The sequence below is a fragment of the Drosophila arizonae genome, chromosome X, assembly GCF_054131065.1.
Source record: "Drosophila arizonae isolate 15081-1271.41 chromosome X, UAZ_ARI_1.0, whole genome shotgun sequence".
Classification (NCBI taxonomy): Eukaryota; Metazoa; Arthropoda; class Insecta; order Diptera; family Drosophilidae; genus Drosophila; species Drosophila arizonae.
Genome location: NC_142927.1, coordinates 12,599,968 through 12,621,558, shown reverse-complemented (window position 1 = coordinate 12,621,558; position 21,591 = coordinate 12,599,968). Strand labels below are relative to the sequence as shown.

At 42.6% G+C, this 21,591-nt stretch overlaps 1 protein-coding gene across 1 annotated transcript; it reads left to right on the top strand.

The window, feature by feature from the left end:
- Nucleotides 1-501: 501 nt before the first annotated feature.
- On the top strand, nt 502-21,280 carry sno (Protein strawberry notch). The gene is made up of 13 exons (XM_089473290.1): nt 502-510; nt 4,969-4,992; nt 5,703-5,817; nt 8,912-9,433; nt 9,832-10,182; nt 13,926-14,405; nt 14,482-14,867; nt 15,641-16,047; nt 16,132-16,566; nt 17,710-19,460; nt 19,953-20,091; nt 20,167-20,551; nt 20,617-21,280. The coding sequence occupies exons 1-13, from the start codon at nt 502-504 to the stop codon at nt 20,845-20,847; spliced, it is 5,235 nt and encodes a 1,744-aa protein (XP_089329416.1). The 3' UTR covers nt 20,848-21,280.
- Nucleotides 21,281-21,591: the final 311 nt, after the last annotated feature.

Here is a 21,591-nt window from a genome sequence, read left to right as displayed (position 1 = left end):
TGCAATAGTTATATTTTTTATAATCCATCAAGTTAAACTGTTATTGAAAATTATTGTGTATGAGGATATGTTTTCTAAAATATTTTTTCTTTATATTTCAGCATTATTAAAAATACTGCATTTCTGTTAAAATTAACAACCCAACATAATATAAATAATAAATAAGACTTAGTTGCGGCAGCGTTTTTCCAAAACGGAAAAAGATTGTTGAATACATTTTGAACAAATTATTTATATAATTATTATTATTATTATTTATTTATTTATTTTTATTTATTTATTTTTTTTTTTAATTAAAAATATTTTGGCTTAAGGAAAAGATCTAGGAAAACTTGCATAAGTTAGATATATTAAACTAAAAAATAAAAAATTATAATTATAATTTAAAAATTATATTTATATACATTTGTGAGAACTACTTCTTAATGTTTAGGCATTTATAATTGCTAACTGCTTATCAGTACTTTGTGAATTTTTTTATATCCTCTTCCCTCTAAAGGAATGTTCACTGTATGTGCAGCAACAATTTGCTCAGGTCAGCGCAGTAAATGGGTGGAAAAGGCATTTCTTAGTAGGGATTGCTGCCAGCAGCAGCAGCAGCAGCAGGAACAACAGCAACATCAATCAGCAGCAATCAGCAGCAGCAGCAGCAGTTGATGCCACTCCCAACATATTTCCCCTACTTAGTGGCAGCTTATTTATCAGACATTCGTCCTTTGCTGTCATTCGCTGCAATTCAGTTTGCCCAGCGACGCATGCGTCAACGCAAAGGGGTAAATGCCGCCCACGCTTGTGCACCTGCCTGGAGTCATATTATATATACCCATGCATGGAGCTATATATATATAACGAGCGAGAAAGATGGAGATATATTTGCAATATATATGGTTCAAACTGTTGATCGACAATGGAACTAAGCACAGTCCAAATTGCAGATAGACGATGGCTAAAAGTCTATTTAGGCCAAAGTGCACTGTGATGTGATTGCATATTTACTTGCAGCTGCGAGAAATACGTGGAATTCTATTTGCTTACTCTAACGTTTAGCAACTGCTAGGGAAACAGATCTAATTCATAATAATATAAATGTATATACAAATATTATAATTAGCTCCGGTGGAATATAGGTGAGCTATAGAACGATATTTAAAATATGAAAATAAATATATGTAGAGTTGCATGAGAAGCATTCTCGAGCGATGTGGCATCCTCGTTACACAATCTCAACAAGATGGCATCACTAATAAGAGGAAGAGAGTTCCAGAAGAACATTGATAGAGTCCTTTAGGCTGGTGACTAAAGGTTGTTTAGGTAGTCACAGATATTTGAAGTTGTTTAAGTTGAAATCAATATTTGCATTGCTTATAGTAAATAATTGCAATATATACATATATAAATATTTAATTAAATATTCATTCATTAATAACTCATCCTTTCTCACTTCATTTCGTACAGCCTGTTGACATCTGTTGTAGCGTGTGCACACTGTATATGTTTTTTGCTCTTTATTCCTTTCCATTTCTCTTTTTTGTTTTTATTTTTATTTTCGTTTTTCGCAACCCTTAAGCTGCATTTTCTCTCCCTCACTCTCACTCTCGCTTCCTTCTCACTCCTCTCTCTCTCTCTCTCTCTCTCTCTCTCTCTCTCTCTTTCAATATATGTATATTCATATATTTATATTATTTTTTTTCCTTTGTTATTTTCACCGTTTTTGGCAAATTCAACAACGTGTTGATGTATTTCCTTTTCACACACACACACACACACACAGCGGTTTGGGCTTTTGTGTTCTTTTTCGCAAGGTCATTCGTTGTGATTTTATTTTGTGTGTCACAGGAGCCGCAAGTAGAAAAAAAAACAATAAAAATGTGTTGCATGCCCCAATATTTGTGGCATGGGTGGATGAACGTGCAACAGGATTAATTGAAATTATTTCGAGATGCTTGTTAACTTGGCCAATTAAATGCGCCTCATCTTGATACTTAGCGAGGAGCATTGAAATTTAAATTTAAGAATAATATATTGCTAAAAAAAAAAAAAACAAATAATACATGAGTAAAATACTAATCACATTTTTCATTTATGTAAAAAATACAATTTATTGATCGTTAATATTTCGTTCTAACTGCGGCTCAGTTTCTGTAGCTATTTCTCTAGAGATCCCTCTCCTTCTCTCTCTCAAAACTCATCGAAATTCAACTTAGCTTTTTATAGTCTTATTGGATAGACTTGAGCAGTAAACAGTATAGCGATCTTTATTCTAACAATATTTTGGTATATCTATCTCTATTCTCTCCTACATCTTTATAGATGTTATATGTTCGAAATGTTGTCTTTCTCTCTATATATTTCTATGTTTATCTTTTTGTCAGTCTCTCTCTCTCTCTCCCCCCCCCCCCCTCTCTCTCTCTCTCTTTCTTCTTTTATTTCTATATCTATACCTATCTCCTTCTTTATCTCTTATCTTTTTATCTTTCTCTTTATCTCCTATCTTTTTATATCTCTTCCGCCAACAATTTTCCCTCTCTAGCTATACTTCTATATCCTCTCCATCTCTCTATCTCTCTCTCTAGCTATACCTCTTATCCTCTCTATCTCTCTCTCTCTCTCTAGCTATACCTCTATATCCTCTCTGTCTCTCTCCCTCTCTCTTTCTCTCCCTCTCTCTCTCTCTCTCTCTCTCTCTCTCTTACTCTCTCTCTCTCTTTCTCTCGTATTTAACGTTTATTCTATTGAGGATCTTCTATATCTATAGGCACTATCTCTTTTGTCTCTATCTCTTATAAGATATGGGAGATAGGGACTCCTTATATTAAATGCATATGTAGATGTGTAGAATAGTTTGTCCCCTCAAAATCTTTATAGATTATAAATTTGTTCTAAGACTGATCCGCCCGGAAAGTTATTCAAGTTGCAAATATATTGTTAAAGTCCGCTTGCAAACGGATTGTTAATCATACGTCATCAAGCTACGTCCTTTTTGTGTCAGGTTGCTCATATCGAGACCTTACTGTAGTTTACAATTAGTTTAGTGCGTGGTGAGTTTTCGGGTGGTGCAATGCCTGTACCTCTGCCTGTGCCTGTGCCTGTGCCAGTGCCTGGGCCTGGGTCTGGGTCTGGGTCTGTTTCTGTTTCAGCGATTTGCCTAGCTACCGAGTCATTGATTTATCTCTATGTATAGGAGCAGAGAGAGCAGCAGAGGAAGAGGAAGGGCAAGAGGCAGCGGCTGGGGCAGAGGCCATGGCGGAGGCTTACAGTCAAGCTGGCTCGGCGCTTGGCTTCAGCTAGTCGTAAACCACTCGGCGGTGCTGTTTGCTGCTATCTTGCTCTAATTGCCCGCTCTGCATGCGCTGTGTCCTGTGTATCCTTTGCCTCCGTTCCACTCATTGTCGCCGCTACTGCTCCTGCTGCTGCTGCTGCTGTTGCTGCCTCCTCGGGCTCCGTTTCGATCTGGGCCTGCGCCCCTCCATTCCACTGAGTAGGCCGCCGTTAGTTAACCAGGCAATCCTTTTGTTTCAGCCACTAACAATGGAGGCGGCGCAGAGAGGGGCGTGCGCCCATAGGGTGCTTGTCCTCTTGCTGGGGGTTGGCACGGCCACATTGCACATGCCACGTAGTTTTCAGTTCAGCTCGGTGCTCATAGTTCGTAGTGTTCGGTATCTCTGCATGCCAAACATTCTCCACTGCCTCGTTGCCAGTGCGCGCGAATGTGTGTGTGTGTGTGTCCATGTGTGCGTGTGTAAGGGTTGGGGTAATATTTAACATTCAACCCTTTCTCGAGTTATGCGGCACACTGGGCGCTCATAAGTTAATTAATTTATAAATGAGAGCATGTATATGTATGTACATATATCGATAATTAATCGATACAAGTATTACAGCTATACATATCGTATAGCTATATTTTTAAACTGCTTTGAGTTTGTTTTAAATATAATAAAAAATAGATATAGATTAAAAATTAAAGATTTATCGATAAATAAACATATTGAAACTAATCTAGACTTAATTAGCTAAAATCAATTGATTACTTATTTTAATGTTGGGACAATATCTTAATTATACTAAAGTATCGTATAAATCCTATATATATTGTTTACTTGTGACTTATCGATAATTATTTTATCGAAGTAACTCTTAAATGTGATAAATGCATTTACTTAATTGCAATATAGCACAATAGTATGTGTATCGATAGGGTATCGATAGTATACATTTGCCTTTTTGCGTAAGCAATCGATATATTTACATATGTCTTGATGTATTCGTGTATCATTCAAGAATTATTTTATGACTAATGTGTTATTTACAATTATGTATAAATATAGATCTGCTAAACTTTTACTATAATAGAATATTTGTCTTAGACATGTAACTAAACAGTGTGTCAATCGATAATTTATTAATCGATTAAACGACTTTCTACATAATTATGAACCTTGATCAGTCATTGCTGACATTTTCAATATATTTTGCACCACTGTGCACACTCTGTGCCCGTTTGGTGCGTTGTTATTCGAGTGGTGGTTTACCGTACGACCGCCCGCCTGCCCGCTCTCCCGTCCGTCCGTTCGTTCGCTCCTGACCGTTTCAAAGTTGGGCCCACCACCCGAGCGCCCCCCGCGCGCAATGTGAAATATTCAAAAGGGGTGTTTGCTAGAGCCTCTGCCATAACCAGAAGAGAAGTGGAGTGGGAGCGGAGCGGCTGTTGATTGGGGTTAGAGCGCTTTAAATGGAGAGTGGAGAGTGCTAGGTGGGCCGTGGGCCGTGGGCAAACGCAAAACGCCGAAAAACTGCAAGCGTGTGTTGCCTGATGGCCTGATGGAAATTCGGCTGCCTGGCTGGCCGGGGCAGAGAGAGACACACTGGAGCACGGCATGGCGTAGTTGCCTCCAACACGAGCGCAGGAACAGTCGCAAATTGCAGTCGTAGTCATAGCCGTACCCGTTGCCGTAGACCTATCCGTAGCCGTACCAGTGGAAATCAAGTGTGGCAAGTGTTAAGTGGCGTCACCTGCAACTGACCTCAGCTGCAGCCAAGCAACTGGGCAACTGAAGCCAGCAGCCTCACACGTTGCCAGACTGTTCGAAATTCTGCCGCATTTTTGTTGGCTTTTTTTTCGCTCCGTTTTTTTCTCGTGCTTTTGTGCCGTTTTTTCTAAACAACTGTGTAAAATAGCGCCATCTCGCTCGCGCTTTAGCTGGCTCTCTTTTGCATTTGACTCTCTGTGTGCGTGTGTATGTGTGTGAGTGTCTGGCATTCTGTGTCTGTGTGTGTGTGCTCAAAAGTGTGCTACATTTTTTTCTCTCTTTTTTCTCTTAAAATTTTTTTTTGTGGTGATTCCCCTGAAATTTGAGTGCGATTTCTTAAAGCCAGCTGTGTGAATATTTTTTCCGTTTGTTTTGCTATGCGTGCCGTTACACTGTCAAAAAAAAAAGAGAAAAAAGGAATGATGTATGGAATGAAAGTTGACTAAAGAAATTCTCAAACTAATGCTGGCTTGTTTAAATTGTGAAAAGCTATTCAAAATATGTGGAATCTTCTCTATATGCATATTTTATAAGTAAAATATATAGATACATATAATCTCAGTCCTCATTAAATTTATCTAATTTTAATATTTATCAATTTTTTTTCTTCAGTTTTTACATTTACATTTCAAAAAATTTTCAATTTTGCAATAATTGTTTTTTTCTTTGCAGACATCGAAAAAGCGAAAAAGTTTTTTGGACGCCGATGATAACGACGATTTCGATGACGATGATTCCGGCTCTGATTTCGATGACGATGAAGATCCAGATCAAATAGAAGTGCCCGGTAAGTTCCTGCAAAATTTCTAAAATTTGGAATTCGATTTGCTTGTTAAAAGTTTCGGGTTCAGGACCTCTAGACAAGCTGTCGCTTAAAGTTAGAGCCGGCCCTGCCTCGACCCGCACACAAACTTTACCCTTGCCGTTGGTGCAAAAAGGGTCGACAAGGCAACAGAAATAGTTTTTGTTAGACGATTTTCGCCTGGGCTCGAATAGCATCTAATTCACCTGTGTTATATGCTATGTGTGGGTGTAACAAGTAGACGCGGAGCTGGCTCTGCATATTCCCGAAATGCCAGCAAACGGCTGTGTGTGTGTTTGTGTGTGTATCGGTGTGTATGCACAAATAAGCCTAATAACTTTTTAAGGTTTAGACAGCAGAACCTTGGTAGAGTTCTCAAATCGTTGATTTATCAGAACTATTTTCGCATAGCCAATTCACTTAAGAAAAATCTTTATATTGCAATCATGAGATATATTGATACAATTTTAATTGCTCAAGCAGTGCGTATCTGAAGGAAAGGAAAAGCGAGAAAAGAAAGAGAGAGTGAGAGAGAGAAAAAGAGAGAGATACACCTATAAATTTCAAGCAGTTTAAAGTTATTGAAAGGAAAAATTCATAAAATAATGTATAACTATATGTAGAATATGTAAAGTTCTTAAAATAATGTATAATCTATTTTTACGATCCAACGACAATCGATTGCTCGATTATTCGATTACCATTGCTATTGCCTTTTTACTTGGCAATAGTTATTCAAAATAGTTATCAGCTCAGAAACTTTTATTTCTACTTGTCTAGTAATATGCCTTTTATTCGCATTGGATGAGTTTGATAATCTAATTATCGAGTGGAAAACACACTCACAACGAAATTCAGATCTGTGATATTTGCTAATTTTGAGTACTTTTATATCGAAAATTAGCTTTTCTTTAAAGGTTTCAAGTAATTTGTCATTGCTAATTGGATTGCATCGGTTGGGCATTGGCTTTAACTTAGTAATCAATAGTAATTAATAAACAATTACCGTGTGCAGCTGCAAGACGAATCGAATTGCAGGCAATCGAGTTGGCAAAAGGAAATAGTTAATTGTATAATCAGCGTGCATTCGATATGGTTTATATGCGATGTGTGATATGTGATATATGTATGATGTGCAGCTCACTTGCTCTCTCGCTCTCCCTTTATATATCTCTCTATATATATAGATATATCTGCGTCTCTATGTATTCACATCTATATACGTTTGCTGTCCATATATGCCATTAATTATGTCTATATATGCAGATGCGAATCGCCCTGCTTTAGCAGCAATGTACACGTGTGTATATACACATGTATATATTTTATAGATTGATGAGTGCATCTGTGTAAATCCAATTGTTGTCTTCGACTGTTTGTTTCCATATTGCATTGGGTATACGTTGTATGCATATCAAGTCTCAATGCAGAGCCTCCCACGCAAGGGCTTAATTAACTATCTATTATAGATGAGCTGCAAAGCCTATATGTATATGTATTATTATATACTTATATATCTATATATGTTTATGCCTCTTCAGCTGCCAATTAAGACGCATAATCCCGTCATTCGGGTCGCAATCTTTGACCTGTCAATAAAATATGAATACAGACTAATAAAAAATTATTTCGATTGATCTATGTACCTGCATATGTATTGACAGATTTTACTGTACTCATCGAGGATTCTAGAACTTAAACTAGTCGAAATAAAATCTGGCATATATAGAAAAACTAATATCAATTTGAAATATAAATATTGATTAAAACAGGTCGACGACACCCAAAGTTATCGAATGATAACGTCAACAAACAATTTGCATAATCGACTCTCGATTTAGTTATCGTAATTCAAAATTATTTTCATAATCACAAAGGCACATACATTTTGTAGGTCCATCAATCCCATAAAAAATAAACTTTTTAATTAAAATTGCATAAAAGTCGTTTGATTTTTGCATCTGTGTTAAGATCAGATAAAGAGAAATTTGCCAAATTTGGCATTTCATTCCCAAATAGGTTGTAGACAATTAGCCAACGCTTATGTTGGTTTTGCATTCCGCAACTCTTACTCAATTTTCAATTTCAATGTCAATTAAATATGAGAGTGGAAAGAGTGGAGGAGCGCTTCAAGACAGACTGTCTTGAGTGGGGGCGTATACTTAATGCAGCCCCTGCTCGCAGGTAAATGCAGGAGACGAAGACACACGCACCCATCCCTACTTCCTTTCTCTCTCTCTCTCTCGCTCACTCTACGTATGTGCATAGGCAGTCGCAAATGTCTACAAGTATTTGCTAATTATATACTCATTATACATATCTATAATATGTGTGCGTTTGTGTGTGCGTGGACATCATAAAGTGGGCGGGCACTGCTCTATACATAACACTAAGCAAGATGCGATGGTCGCAAGAGAGATGGGATACTACTTCTTCATTAGGGGGCTGAAAGATGCTTGAGATGGTTGGGGCCTTGGTGCACATAATGCAATGCAAATAAATCGATTCAAAATATATATTTTGATTAGCATATATATATATGTATATTTGAATCTAGTACATACGAATTTCTTAAAGTTACGAAAGTAAAAGTTGTGGTGGACTAAAAAGTGGAAGAAATAATGCATAGTTTAAAGAGAAGCACTTTCAGCTAAGCATATCGAGAATAGGAAAAGAACGTGGCTAGGATAAAAAACATATATTTTTAATACAAATCTTCCAGAGTTTTTGCAGTGTGACAAATCGGTCCAGTAGTTTGCAAGCTTATATTAAAAGAATAGTGTAGATAGCCTTTTCTGTATTTTCCATTCTCTGCGCTTCTCAAGAAATATATGTAGGACAGAGCATACTTCTAGGCTTCAGTTCGAGCTGCTTATATTCAGAAACAACTTCTTCCTTCTCTCTTCTTACTCCAACTACAATGCTGCTGCCACGCCCACCTGATAATTCCGAAAGGCAAGTCACAGTTTTGAGGGAATTCATTTAGTTGTTGATTAGACTGCAGACAAATCAAATATGAGATTGCACTTGATGATTCGTTTATTAACTGTTTTGCTATTGTTGTTTTGTTTTCTTTCAGGCGGTGGTCGCGATCTGAACACTGCAGTTACCTACGCTCAAAACATTCGCAGCTCAGTTGGCATCAACGTTGCCAACAAACAGGCGAACAGCGGGCAAGCCGGCAGCCTGAGCGGCAACAACAGCAACATAAGCGAAGCTTTTCTCAAGCTGGGCAACAGCAGCAACAACATTATTATTAACAACAACAACAGCACTAGCAACAAAAACAACAATAACAGTAGTATCAGCAACAACAACAACAACGTCATCAAAGTGAACAGCATTAGCAAGCCAAATTCCTTGCTGTTGAGCAACAATATCAACAGCAGCAACATCATCAACATCAGCAACAACACCAGCAACAGCAATAGCAACAACAACAGCAGCAATAACATTACCGTGCTGCGGCCAACGATTGTGACGCATACAGCAAAGCCAACAATTGTGGGCGGCAAATTTACCGCGCTGCCAACGACGATAACAACAAAAGTCGCCCTAGCGGACAAGAGCCCAAACAACATGCCAAAGAAATTGACGGCGGGTAAGTGTGACCAGATACGTGTACTCAACAAATACATATCCCACACCCACGCGCACACACAATTACATACACACACACGCACACATACATACATACACATACGCGCGCAATACGCGAGACAATTTTCGCAAGCTCAACTTGAAATTAATGCTGCTGTCTTCTTTCTCTTTCTCTCTCTCGCCCATACACTCTCTTTTCCTCATTTCGCTGCTCCACTTCAAACGGTTTCATGATCTCGTTTGCCCGCTCGCTCGCTCTTTCGTTCGCTCTTTGGTTTGATTTGATTTGATTTTTGATTGTTTTTGATTTGATTTTCGTTTATGTTTTGGTTGTTGCTGTTGTCGTTGTTGTTGCTTTGTTTCGTTTTGTTTCCTTTCGTTTTGCTTTGGTTGGTTCAGCAGGAGCAGCATCGGCCAGCGGCGCCAATAACACAAGGATTGGCGCAAGTGGCGCCGGCATTGGCAGTGGCAGCGGCAGCGGCAGCGCTGCCGGCCTAAGTGCAGCCAGCGCCTATTTGAACAGCGGCGCCGGCAACTATTTGAACAGCCTCAGCACCAACGATCTGATGAGCCTGGCCGCCTATGTCGCCTCCAAAGGATCTTCAGTGAATAGCAACAACAACCTGATCAACAACAACAACCTGAACAACAATAACGGCAGCAATAGCTTCTTTGCCAATAGCGGCGGCGCCTCGACTTCAGCCGCCTCTGCTGCCAATTTCAATATGGCCGCGTCTTTATTGGCGCAGAGTAAGTCCTGTAATGTTGGTAACAACCAAGAAAAACAAAAACATAAATAATACTAATCATTATGTGTGCGTGTGTGTGTGTGTGTGTTTACATTAAAAAATTATTGCTTTTGCATGTGACTTGAGAAAAGTGGCAACGCTCGTAAGTGCAACCGTTTCGTATCCTTAATGAACACTGTTAATAACAGTGGCGCGCTCTGTTATTGGCATTTTGATCTTTCTATTTGTATTAGCAGCGGCTGGCAGCCCTTATGTCGATTCACACTGCTGTGCCATTATGGGCACTGTTAATAACATTGGCGCGCACTGCTAGGCATTCAAATGTCATGAAACTTTTATTGATGCTCGCCTTACCTTGTCGATGATCGAGTATGCTCTGTATTTGAGTTTGATTTGGTTTTTGCTGAGTAGGCTTTGGAATCGAGGCTTTGTTGTGGCTGAGAGCTGAACACTTTTCTCCTCAGTTTTAAACTGAATTTACAACTCATTACAAGGCGAGCATTTTTCCAAATTTGATGTTTATTTTTTTTTTTTTTTTCGGAAAAAAAAGAAATATTCTTGTTTTATTTAATTTTACTAAAACCATTCGAATGTCAACCATGGAGGAAAGCAGTTCGCAAGAATTATCCACTCCGATGATCTCGAGTAGCAGCGTTGAGGCAAGGCATTCTGAATCGTCACGTTTATTTCGTGAGTTCCTCAAGGCAAGGGCCTTATCAATGACAACCAATGATTACGTCAAGGAGCAAGTGGACCGTCAGGTTAAGGAGCTGTTCAGCAACGCAATGGACCGCTTCTATTGCCTGCATGGCAACTCTTTGAACAGACTAGAGACCTTATTGGTGGAGCATCTGGTGCCACGGCTGGACAGTACGCGCGCCGATCATGGCCATTTTGTGAGGCGTATGAAGCGACTCCTGAAGAAGGTGCGTCCCATGATGACGAACTTCAAGGCCTACCTGGAAGAACGCCCCAGCTTTTGCGCGAATCTGCCCGATGAGCTGGACTTGCGTTGCAAGCGCTTCCGGAAGGAGCAAGACAAACGTTTCTCTTGCTCATCTATCATGTCATTTGACTCCTCTTTGCGCCCCTCGCTGTTAAATTGCAAGAAGCCCCAGCCAGTTTTGAAGGATACGGCATCGCAAAGCGTCGCAGAGACCCAACCCACCCCCCCGTTGACAGTGAATAAGTCACAGGCGCATCTGCAACCAAAGGTCGACATTACCCAGCCAGCTCCGGCCCCAGCTAAGAAAAACGTCAAAACAATCTATCAAAATTTTAGCTTCGTCTCGTCGCCCAAGAGCAAAGTCAAGGGTCCACCACTTTTCAACATGAATAAAGCGATGGAAAAGCACTTTGGTCCATTGCCAAAGGTAAAAAAGCGTTCACCTGAGTCGGCTCATAAACTGAGAGAGATCAATCGACGATTGCTCCAAACGAACCTCTTGTACAAAAAGTCCTCCTATTCACTGTACCTGAATCGTTTCAAATTCCCGCCACCCTTGCCCTTGCCCCAGCCGACCCTCTCCAAGGTGGCGATGCTCGAAAGGTCTCCGCTATGGTGGAAGTACCACTAAAGATCATTCTATGGCGGAGTGTCACTAGCTGGAAAATTTTTGTTGTCCTCATCATAAGTTTTTATTTAGTTTCGTTTTTATGTTAAATCTCTTTTTAAAACTTTCGCATGAAGTCTACATACAAAATAAAACAAGTAAGGCGGCTCCAGTCGAGACTGCTCGACTGGGAGATACCCTGAACCCTCTAAGCTGATATTCTACTCATTCTGCACTTCTTTTATGCACACACGCGCATCCACACGTACGTATAAACACGCACTGTGCTGATGGACTATCTTTATAAAACTTTCAGTGCATGATCATATGTTTAAATCGTGTGTGGCATCCAAAGTAAAAGTCTCTAGTACTTGATATACGTTTTTTACGAAATTATGCGAAGGGGGTGGGAGGATGCGTGGTATCCAAAATCTGTAAATTACAAAATATTCGCATCCATCAACTTATACACAGTAAATCTGAAGTCTTCAGGTCTAAAAGTGTTCAAATTAGGCTAAAATAACTATCCAATTTTTCGATTATTCTTGATAAAAAAGTTATCGGATGAGTTATCGAAAAAATATGATAATCTTGTACTGCTCTCTAGTTCTTATAATTTCTGAGATGGACGCACTCATACGGACAGGCGGACAGGGCTACATCGACTCAGCTCATCGTCCTAATCATCGATGATTCCTTCTGCCTGTTACATACTGTTCACAAAACCATTATACACTGATTTCCCATTTTCAATGGGTTCAAGGTGTAAAAATATTCTGAATCATGTTTGTTCATGATCCTCTTTCGCTGCTGTCTGATTTTCTCTCTCATCCTTTGTTGCAAAAAGTGAAGTCTAGGGACGTCAAATCGGGGCAATATTGATTTTTACCGAGTAGGCCTGGAATCGAGCATAAAACGAAAATTAGATTTTTTTTTTTTTTGATGAGTAGGCTTTGGAATCGAGGCTGTGTTGTGGCTGGGATCTGGAACTATTTCTCTTCACTTTCAAATTGAATATAGAGCTCAACACATGTCGAGCATTTTTCCAAAATTTAAGTTTTTTTTTTTTCGGAAAATCAGAAAAAACAAAATTCTCCTTTTTTATTTTGTTATAATAGAAACTTTCGAATGCCGTGAATTAGTTCGCAATATTTATACATTCCGTTGATTCTAAGATGGTACTTGACAAGGGCAACTTCTCAACATCCGTCACCCTCGCTTAGTGGGTGCACCAAGGAAAGGGACGATGACATCAAGCGAACATCCTGCTCAACAAGTCGTCGTCTACACAACATCCTGGCCCTTGTCCAAGCTGTGCTGATACGTATTCGCAGGAAGTCCAAGTGAAGATCATGGCAAACTGCCATTAAGCGTCATACACATGTTTTTGTTTCGTTGTTTCTTTGTTTCTTTGTTCTGTTGACTATTTATTCGGACTACAACTTTTTATATGATGCACATAGAGATAATATAGACAGGGCTCAAAGTTTTGCTTCAAATGTTGTTGTTTCTTTTTCGTCCCCTATTGAGTCTCATCAAGTCAAGGGGCGTGAGGTTTGGGGAATGCGCTGGGGAGCATCTTTAGTTTGAATGCAAGTTGATGGACCCTCTCAATATTTCCTATACTTTTTGAACGGATCTCGTATACCTAAGAGAGAATCCTGAAAATACTTTTACTCATTGCAAGCACTAAATATGTATATGTATATGTAAATATATAGCTTATTCTGACTAACAAATCCATTGATTAGTTTACTTTGAAAATGCAATTAGTTTGCTCTACTAATCACATGAAACACATTCGCTCTCTCTCTCTCTCTCTCTCTCTCTCTCTCTCTCTCTCTCTCTCACTCTCTCTATCTCTATTCATATCACACACTGTTTCTGCTTGCCTCTCTGTTCCTCTCCTTCATCATATCGGATATGGGTTGTCCTTCTCTTTCTGTCTGCCCATATCCATCTCTCCCTCTCACCTATCTACACCTCTCACTCTCTTTCTCTTTGGTTTATCTCCTTTTCCCTCTAACTGTCTCTCCATCTGGCTTTCTTCATATCTGCCCTTCTCCTTCTCGCTCCAACTGTCTCTCCCTCTCTGTCTTTCACATGCACTCGAATTGCAACCACATTCTCACATCAACATCCGAAACGATCGACATAAAAACAAACCCAATTCCCCACACTTGTCTTGCAGTGAGCTATGCGGGCGGTGCCACGCCCATGCGTACGCCGTTCAAGCCGCAGCCGGTGGGCATGGCAGCAGGTGTTGCTGCCAGCGCCACACTGAAGAGCAGCAGCGCCGTTGGCGGTGCCACGCCCCAGGTGGGGGCCACCGCTGGCGCAGCGGGCGGCGGAATGAAGGTGAACACCATGATGCTGGAGAAGCTGCAGAAGCTGATCTCGCTGAATCCGGAGTACTTGACCAGCGGCATACCCAATCATGTGATGACGCAGCTGTTCATGCAGCCGATGCGAATGCCGTCGCAGCAGCAGCAACAGCAGCAGCAGCAGCAGCTGCAGCAACAGCAACTGCAACAGTTGCAGCTGCAGAATGCGGCTGTGGCGAATGCCAATGCGGCGACGGCGGCTGTCTACGTGCAGCAGGAGGAGGATGAGGTCGACTATGAGGAGATGGGAGTGGCCGAGACATACGCCGACTATTGGCCAGCCAAACGTGAGTATCCGAGCTCTGCCACTGCTGCACAGTCGTCGAACGATCCCTGATGTGCAATCTCTTTCTGCTCTCACAGTGAAGCTGGGCAAGAAGCATCCGGATCCGGTCGTGGAGACCGCCTCGCTCAGCTCCGTGGAGCCGTGCGATGTCTACTACAAGCTGTCCATACCCGCCGAAACCATCAACAGCGGCCAGCTGAGCGCCCTGCAGCTGGAGTCCATTACGTACGCATCGCAGGCGCATGACCATCTCCTGCCTGACAACAGTCGGGCGGGCTTCCTAATTGGCGATGGCGCCGGCGTGGGCAAGGGTCGCACCATCGCCGGCATCATCTACGAGAACTATCTGAAGGGGCGCAAGAAGGCGCTCTGGATATCCGTCTCCAATGATCTCAAATACGATGCGGAACGCGATCTCAGCGACATTGGAGCCACACGCATCGAGGTCCATGCGCTCAATAAGGTGCTAGACAGTCACAAATATACCTAACTACCTAGATTAGATGATGAAGTAATTGAGTAATTAACCACTCAATTACGGAGCTTGATTAGTGGAAACTATCAAAGAGTTGATTGCGTATAGATCTAATGCTCTCTAGAAGCTGAAAGGAATGTCTAAATACAATTGCTATAGTAATTGGGATCAATTGATTTAATTACTTGAGTAATTGAGATAAGAAGTTGATTCAGTAAAGTTATTGTTAAGGAATGGGTTATGTAGAAGCCTTAAGAGCTGTAGGAAGGTATCTGTGTAAACACAATTACTGAAGTAATTAAGCTTAGATGATTTCATTACTTGAGTAATTGAGATAAAGAAGTTGATTCAGTGACGTCATTGGAAAGGAATGGGTATATGTAGAAGCCTTAAGAGCTGTAGGAAGGAATCTGTGTAAACACAATTACTGAAGTAATTAAGCTTAGATGATTTCATTACTTGAGTAATTGTGATGAAGAAGTAGAAGTAACTGTCAATTATTGCAGAACAAGACCATAAGAGCCCAAAGAATGAGTATAGCCTTAGAAATGTGTCTATGTGCATATGTAATTACTAACGTAATTAACTTTGCTTTAACGAATTGCAAAAGTAATTTCTTGGTAATTACTTAAGCTATTCTTTTTCACAAATGAAAAGACATTCAGGGAAGCCATTATTAGTGAGAGTGAACGTAGAGTTATTTGCCACACTCCTCGAGATATGTGAACTAATCCAATTGCATGAACTCTTTGCTTGAACAGTTTAAGTACGCCAAGATCAGCTCCGATGCGAATAACAACTGCAAGCGCGGCGTCATCTTTAGCACTTACTCGGCGCTGATTGGTGAGTCGAACAACAAGACGGGCAAATACCGTTCGCGCTTCCGCCAGCTGCTGCAGTGGTGCGGCGAGGACTTCGAGGGTCTCATCATCTTCGACGAGTGCCACAAGGCGAAAAACCTGTGTCCCGTCGGCTCGGGCAAACCCACCAAGACGGGCCAAACGGTGCTCGAGCTGCAGCAGAAGCTGCCCAAGGCGCGAGTCGTTTATGCGTCGGCCACAGGCGCCTCCGAGCCGAAGAACATGGCCTATATGGTGCGGCTCGGCCTGTGGGGCCAGGGCACGGCCTTTGCCACATTCGGGGACTTCATTACGGCCGTGGAGCGACGGTGAGTTCAAGTCAAAATGAAATGGAATTCTTCTAGCCTCGAGTCTAATCCGATCTCCTCTCCTCTATAAATTGATTCGTGCAGCGGCGTCGGTGCCATGGAAATCGTCGCCATGGACATGAAGCTGCGCGGGATGTACATAGCGCGCCAGCTGAGCTTCAAGGGCGTCAGCTTCAAGATCGAGGAGGTGCCGCTCTCCAAGGAGTTTCGCAAGATCTACGATCAGAGCGTCGAGCTCTGGGTGGAGGCGATGCAAAAGTTCACGGAAGCCGCCGAGCTGATCGACGCCGAGAGCCGCATGAAGAAGACAATGTGGGGACAGTTCTGGTCGTCGCATCAGCGCTTCTTCAAGTACCTCTGCATTGCGGCCAAGGTCAATCATGCGGTGCTCATCGCCCGCGAATCCATCAAATACGGCAAGTGCGTCGTCATCGGCCTCCAGTCCACGGGCGAGGCGCGAACTCTCGATCAGCTGGAACGCGATGATGGCGAACTAACCGATTTTGTGTCCACAGCCAAGTGAGTTTCTGTGCGGATTGAATTCCATTTAATGTCGAACTCTAATGGTAGCCATTGCGGCTGGCAGAGAGAAGATGGGAACTTTAATAGATCAACTCTTTTTCGAGCAGCGATATTTATAAAGGGAGAAAACTATCTCTCTCTCTCTCTCCCACTCTCTCTCTCTCTCTCTCTCTCTCCCACTCTCTCTCTCTCTCTCTCTCTCTCTCTCTCTAACAGCTGTAACAATTCGAAAGAGTAGCTAATATATAACAATAAGGAGCTTAACTACAGCTTAAGTATATATGTAACATGTTGAGTGAGGAGCTTAAACAAACACAAAGCAAAGCTTTCATGAACTTTGACAGAGCTAGAACAAAAAACTCAACCCCATTTTGACAATAGATAACAGAAGATTCCATGGGTTGTAAAAAAAAATACATATTTAGTGAAACTCTTACCCATGAGCTTTGTCTAAAAATCGTTCGGGCCAAGAGAAAGAAGCTAAAATGAATTTGAACAATAACAAATTGAAGTTGCTTTGAGCTTGAGCAATGAAAAAGAGAAACTTCCATGAGCATAGTGTACTATCTGTTATAGAAGCTGCAATAACTAAGCTTTTCTGATCTTTGATTCGAAAAGCTTTACTTTCCTTTAAAACTGTAAGGAACTTCGTCAGAGAAGCTTTTATAGTGACACAACATAAAATGCGGCTTACCTATATCAAAAAGCTTTCATGAGCTTTAACAGGGATAAACTAATTTAGTCAGATGAGCTTGTATAGTGGCAAAAATATTAAGTGGGACTTACCTATAGTACAAAAGCTTTCAAGAGCTTTAATAGGGATAAACTAAACTTGGAGTTTTTATAGTGGCATAACATTAAACAAGGCTTAACTATAGAAAAAGCTTTCATGAGCTTTCACAGGAATAAACGAAACGTTAAAATAGCTTTAATCCAGTCAAAGAGAAGTTGTAATGAGCTCAAATTTAAAAGCTTGCATAAACGTTGATTCAGTTTACTGAGGAGCTTCTTCTACAAAGAGAAGCTTCAATAAATAGAAGAAGAAGCTTTCCCAGTCTCAAGCCAATTCAGCTGAATATTTTTCCTACCATTTATGTGGCATTATGGCAATTGAATAAATTTGTTTCCCTTGCTTTGCAGAGGCGTCTTCCAGTCGTTTGTTGAGCGTCATTTTCCAGCGCCCGATCGCAATCGGATCAATCGCATTTTGGGTCTGTACGACGAGGTGCCGGCCGTCAAGCAGGAGCCGAGCCAGACACTCCACAACAACAACAACAACAGCAGCAGCACCACCGGCGGCAGCAGCAGCAATCGGAGCAAGCGCAAGGGCGCCAACTCGACGGCGAGCAGTCGCAAGTCGAAGAAGAAGAAGCGCAGCGGCTCGTGGCAGTTCAGCGACAGCGACGAGGAGGCGGCGCACACGTCCAGCGGGGATTTGGACAACAACAGCGACGAGGCGCCGGACAGCGATGATGCGTTCAATGATGAGGACGAGGACGACGACGACGATGAGAACCGGAACGAGGATGACGACGACGACGACGACGATGAGGACGAGGACGAGGACAAGCATGACAATGACAGCGACAGGCACAGCGTGGCGAGCGACTGCAGCTCCGACTTCAATCCGTTCTTTCTCAGCGGCAGCGACAGCGACATGGATCCCTGGGTGAATGCGCGCAGCAAGAAGACCAGCGGCAAGAAGACCCAGAAGAAGGCCAAGAAGAAGAAGGGCAAGGAGACGAAGCCCATCAAGAAGGAGCCCAACACGAGCAGCAACCACAACAACAATAACAACAACAATGCAGCCATGTCGGCTACGGTGGCCGCCGCCCTGAACGCGGCCAAGAGCCGGAAGCCTCCGCAGCTGTCCACGCAGGACAAGATCCAGGATCTGCTGCAGAAGAAGCAGGAGCTGAAGGGCACGATGACGCCGGTGGGCGTGAATGGCGTGAAGCTGAACTATGGCCCGCCGCCCAAGGATGCCATCGAGCGGGCGTGCACCATGAAGGAGGAGCTGCTGCGCAAGATCGAAAAGCTAGGCGCTCGCCTGCCGCCGAACACGCTGGACCAGCTGATCGACGAGCTGGGCGGGCCGGATAACGTGGCCGAGATGACGGGCCGACGGGGTCGGGTCGTCCAGAGCGATGACGGCTCCATTCAGTATGAGTCGCGCACCGAATCGGATGTGCCGCTCGAGACGCTCAACATAACGGAGAAGCAACGCTTCATGGATGGCCAGAAGGATGTGGCCATCATCTCGGAGGCCGCCTCCAGTGGCATTTCGCTGCAGAGCGATCGGCGCGTCTTCAACCAGCGACGGCGCGTTCACATCACGTTGGAGCTGCCGTGGTCCGCGGACCGTGCGATCCAACAGTTTGGCCGCACCCATCGCTCCAACCAGGTGAATGCGCCTGAGTACATATTCCTCATCTCGGACCTGGCGGGCGAGCGGCGTTTCGCCTCGACGGTGGCCAAGCGACTGGAGTCTCTGGGCGCTCTCACGCACGGCGATCGGCGCGCCACCGAGACGCGCGATCTCTCCCAGTTCAACATTGACAACAAGTACGGCCGGCAGGCTCTGGAGACGGTCATGCGCACCATAATGGGCTATGAGACACCGCTGGTGCCGCCGCCCACCGACTACAATGGCGAGTTCTTCAAGGACATTGCCGGCGCCCTGGTCGGCGTGGGCATCATAGTCAACAGCGAGAGCCACCCGGGCGTGCTCAGCCTGGACAAGGACTACAACAACATATCCAAGTTTCTCAATCGCATCCTCGGCTGTCCGGTGGACCTGCAGAATCGCCTCTTCAAATACTTCACGGACACCATGGCGGCCATCATCAACCAGGCCAAGCGTGGCGGACGCTTCGATCTGGGCATTGTTGGTGAGTGTTGGACAGCGACTGAGAAGAGAGTGAAACGAAGAAGAAGAAAAGCAGAGAAGGAGAAGAAACCTAATGAAATGAGAATGAGAGAGGAAATGAATGTGGAAGGCAGGAGCAATGTGTTAAGAAAGAAGCAAAGAGAAGCAAATGGATAAGCAGGTAGAAGAGAAAAAGAAAAGGAGAATTGAAAGAAAAGGCCACCGGCAGAGGGATAGGAAAGCAGAAGGAAAGGGCAATCATAAAACTTGAGAGATATTAAAGTAGAAAGATAATACATTAAAAGAAAAGAGAAGGCAGAGCAAAGAGAAGAAGAGCAAAAGAACAACGAAAGAAAATAACTTGTTTCTCAAGAAGAATTGGCTTGGAAATAATTCTTTTTGAGAATAGGTTCTCCATAGTTTCTATAGCAGTTAGCTATTTGAAATCAGATGAGGGAATATACCTAGGCTATTACTAGGCCATATCTGACTCGAAATCCCCGTTCATTTTCAGATTTGGGCGCAGCCGGCGAGAACGTGACCCGCGTGCGTCTGATCCGCTTCATGCGCAAACATGCCACAGGCGTGGCGCCCACAGAGCTTCACACGGTGCGCGTGGAGCGCGGCATGATTTGGCAGGAGGCCATTGACAAGTGAGTGTTGAACAGCGAATGTGTATAGGTGGATATGACAGATGATGAGCATCGGTTTGATCTAATCTCTGGCAGATATGCGGATCTGTTTAACGAGCACGAGGGCTTCTACACGTCGCATCAGTTGCGCAACCACAAGCGCACGGCTATCCTGGTGGTTGTCATCGAGCAGCAGCCGGCGGCTCGCAACTCCGGGGAGGCGGACAGCAGCAGCAGCAGCAAGGCGCAGAAGAAGAAGACACGCAGCAAGAAGGAGATCATGTGCCAGATCTACCGGCCCAACACGGGTCTGCAGGTGCGCCACGAATCGCTCTTTGAGCTGGAGAAGAAGTATCGCAAGGTCAGCAGTGAGGAGGCCGAGCCGCATTGGACCGAGCAATACGATGCCTCGGTGCACACCTGCTCCCACGCCTATTGGAATGGCAATTGCCGCAACGTCAGTCTGGGCAACGACTGTGAGGTAAGGCCGGATCAGCTATGGACTCGCTCTGATGAAGACCTAATCCCTTTGATATCCATTTGCAGGTGGGTCTTCGACAGCGCCTCTATCATGTGTTGGCCGGCTCGGTGCTGTCCGTCTGGGGACGGGTTGAGCACATACTGAACACGCGCTCCAACAGCAAAATGCAGGTGATACGCATGAAGACAACGGAGGGACAGAAAATAGTCGGCACTATGATACCAAAGTCATGCTTTGAGCCGCTCATGAATGATTTGCGCAGCGACTCGGAGAAGCAGGAGGAGTTCAACTATTAGAATACATTTCAATTCTTCACTTTCACTCCATCCACCCAAGTGTAAAACCCCAATCTAATCCACGACGCGATCCATTTCGGACACGCCGGGCTCTTTCAAACATTTATAAGCCAAATCAAGAAACATGAAGATGAAGAAAAAAAGAAAGAAAAGAATATTTAGAAGGATTTAGGAGAGCTAATTGACTTCTACCTCTGATTTGACCTTATTCATCTTTTTTTTTAAATTTACTTTCCTTATTTCTGTGTAATTAATTTTAAAATATCGCTTCCGTACATAACTCAAAATGTATTTCAAGTAGAGTGTTGAGAGTCAACAATTTTAATAATTTTGAAATTTTTCTCTTTAGTTTATATTTTATTTTTATCACTCGCACAGAACAGCAAAAGAAAAAAAAAAAAAAAAAAAAAAGATTAGTGAAAAAAAAAACAAATGAAAACGCTTATTTTATGGACTTTTCTTAATGATTTAAAGATTAATTAATTTAATTTAGTTTAACATGTATATGCTAGTACACACATACAGACACATGCACACACACACGCAGACACTGAAATACCACCAAGCAAATGTTAACTATTTATTGTGCATATGTTTTAGTTACACTCACATTTACTTATATATACATATGTATATATAAGATATGATTTCAGACCTTGTTTCAATTTTTTTTGCTTATTTTTATATATATTTAAAATTTTTTTAAAAATATTTTATTCTTTATTGAGAAGGCTGCAGCGCAGC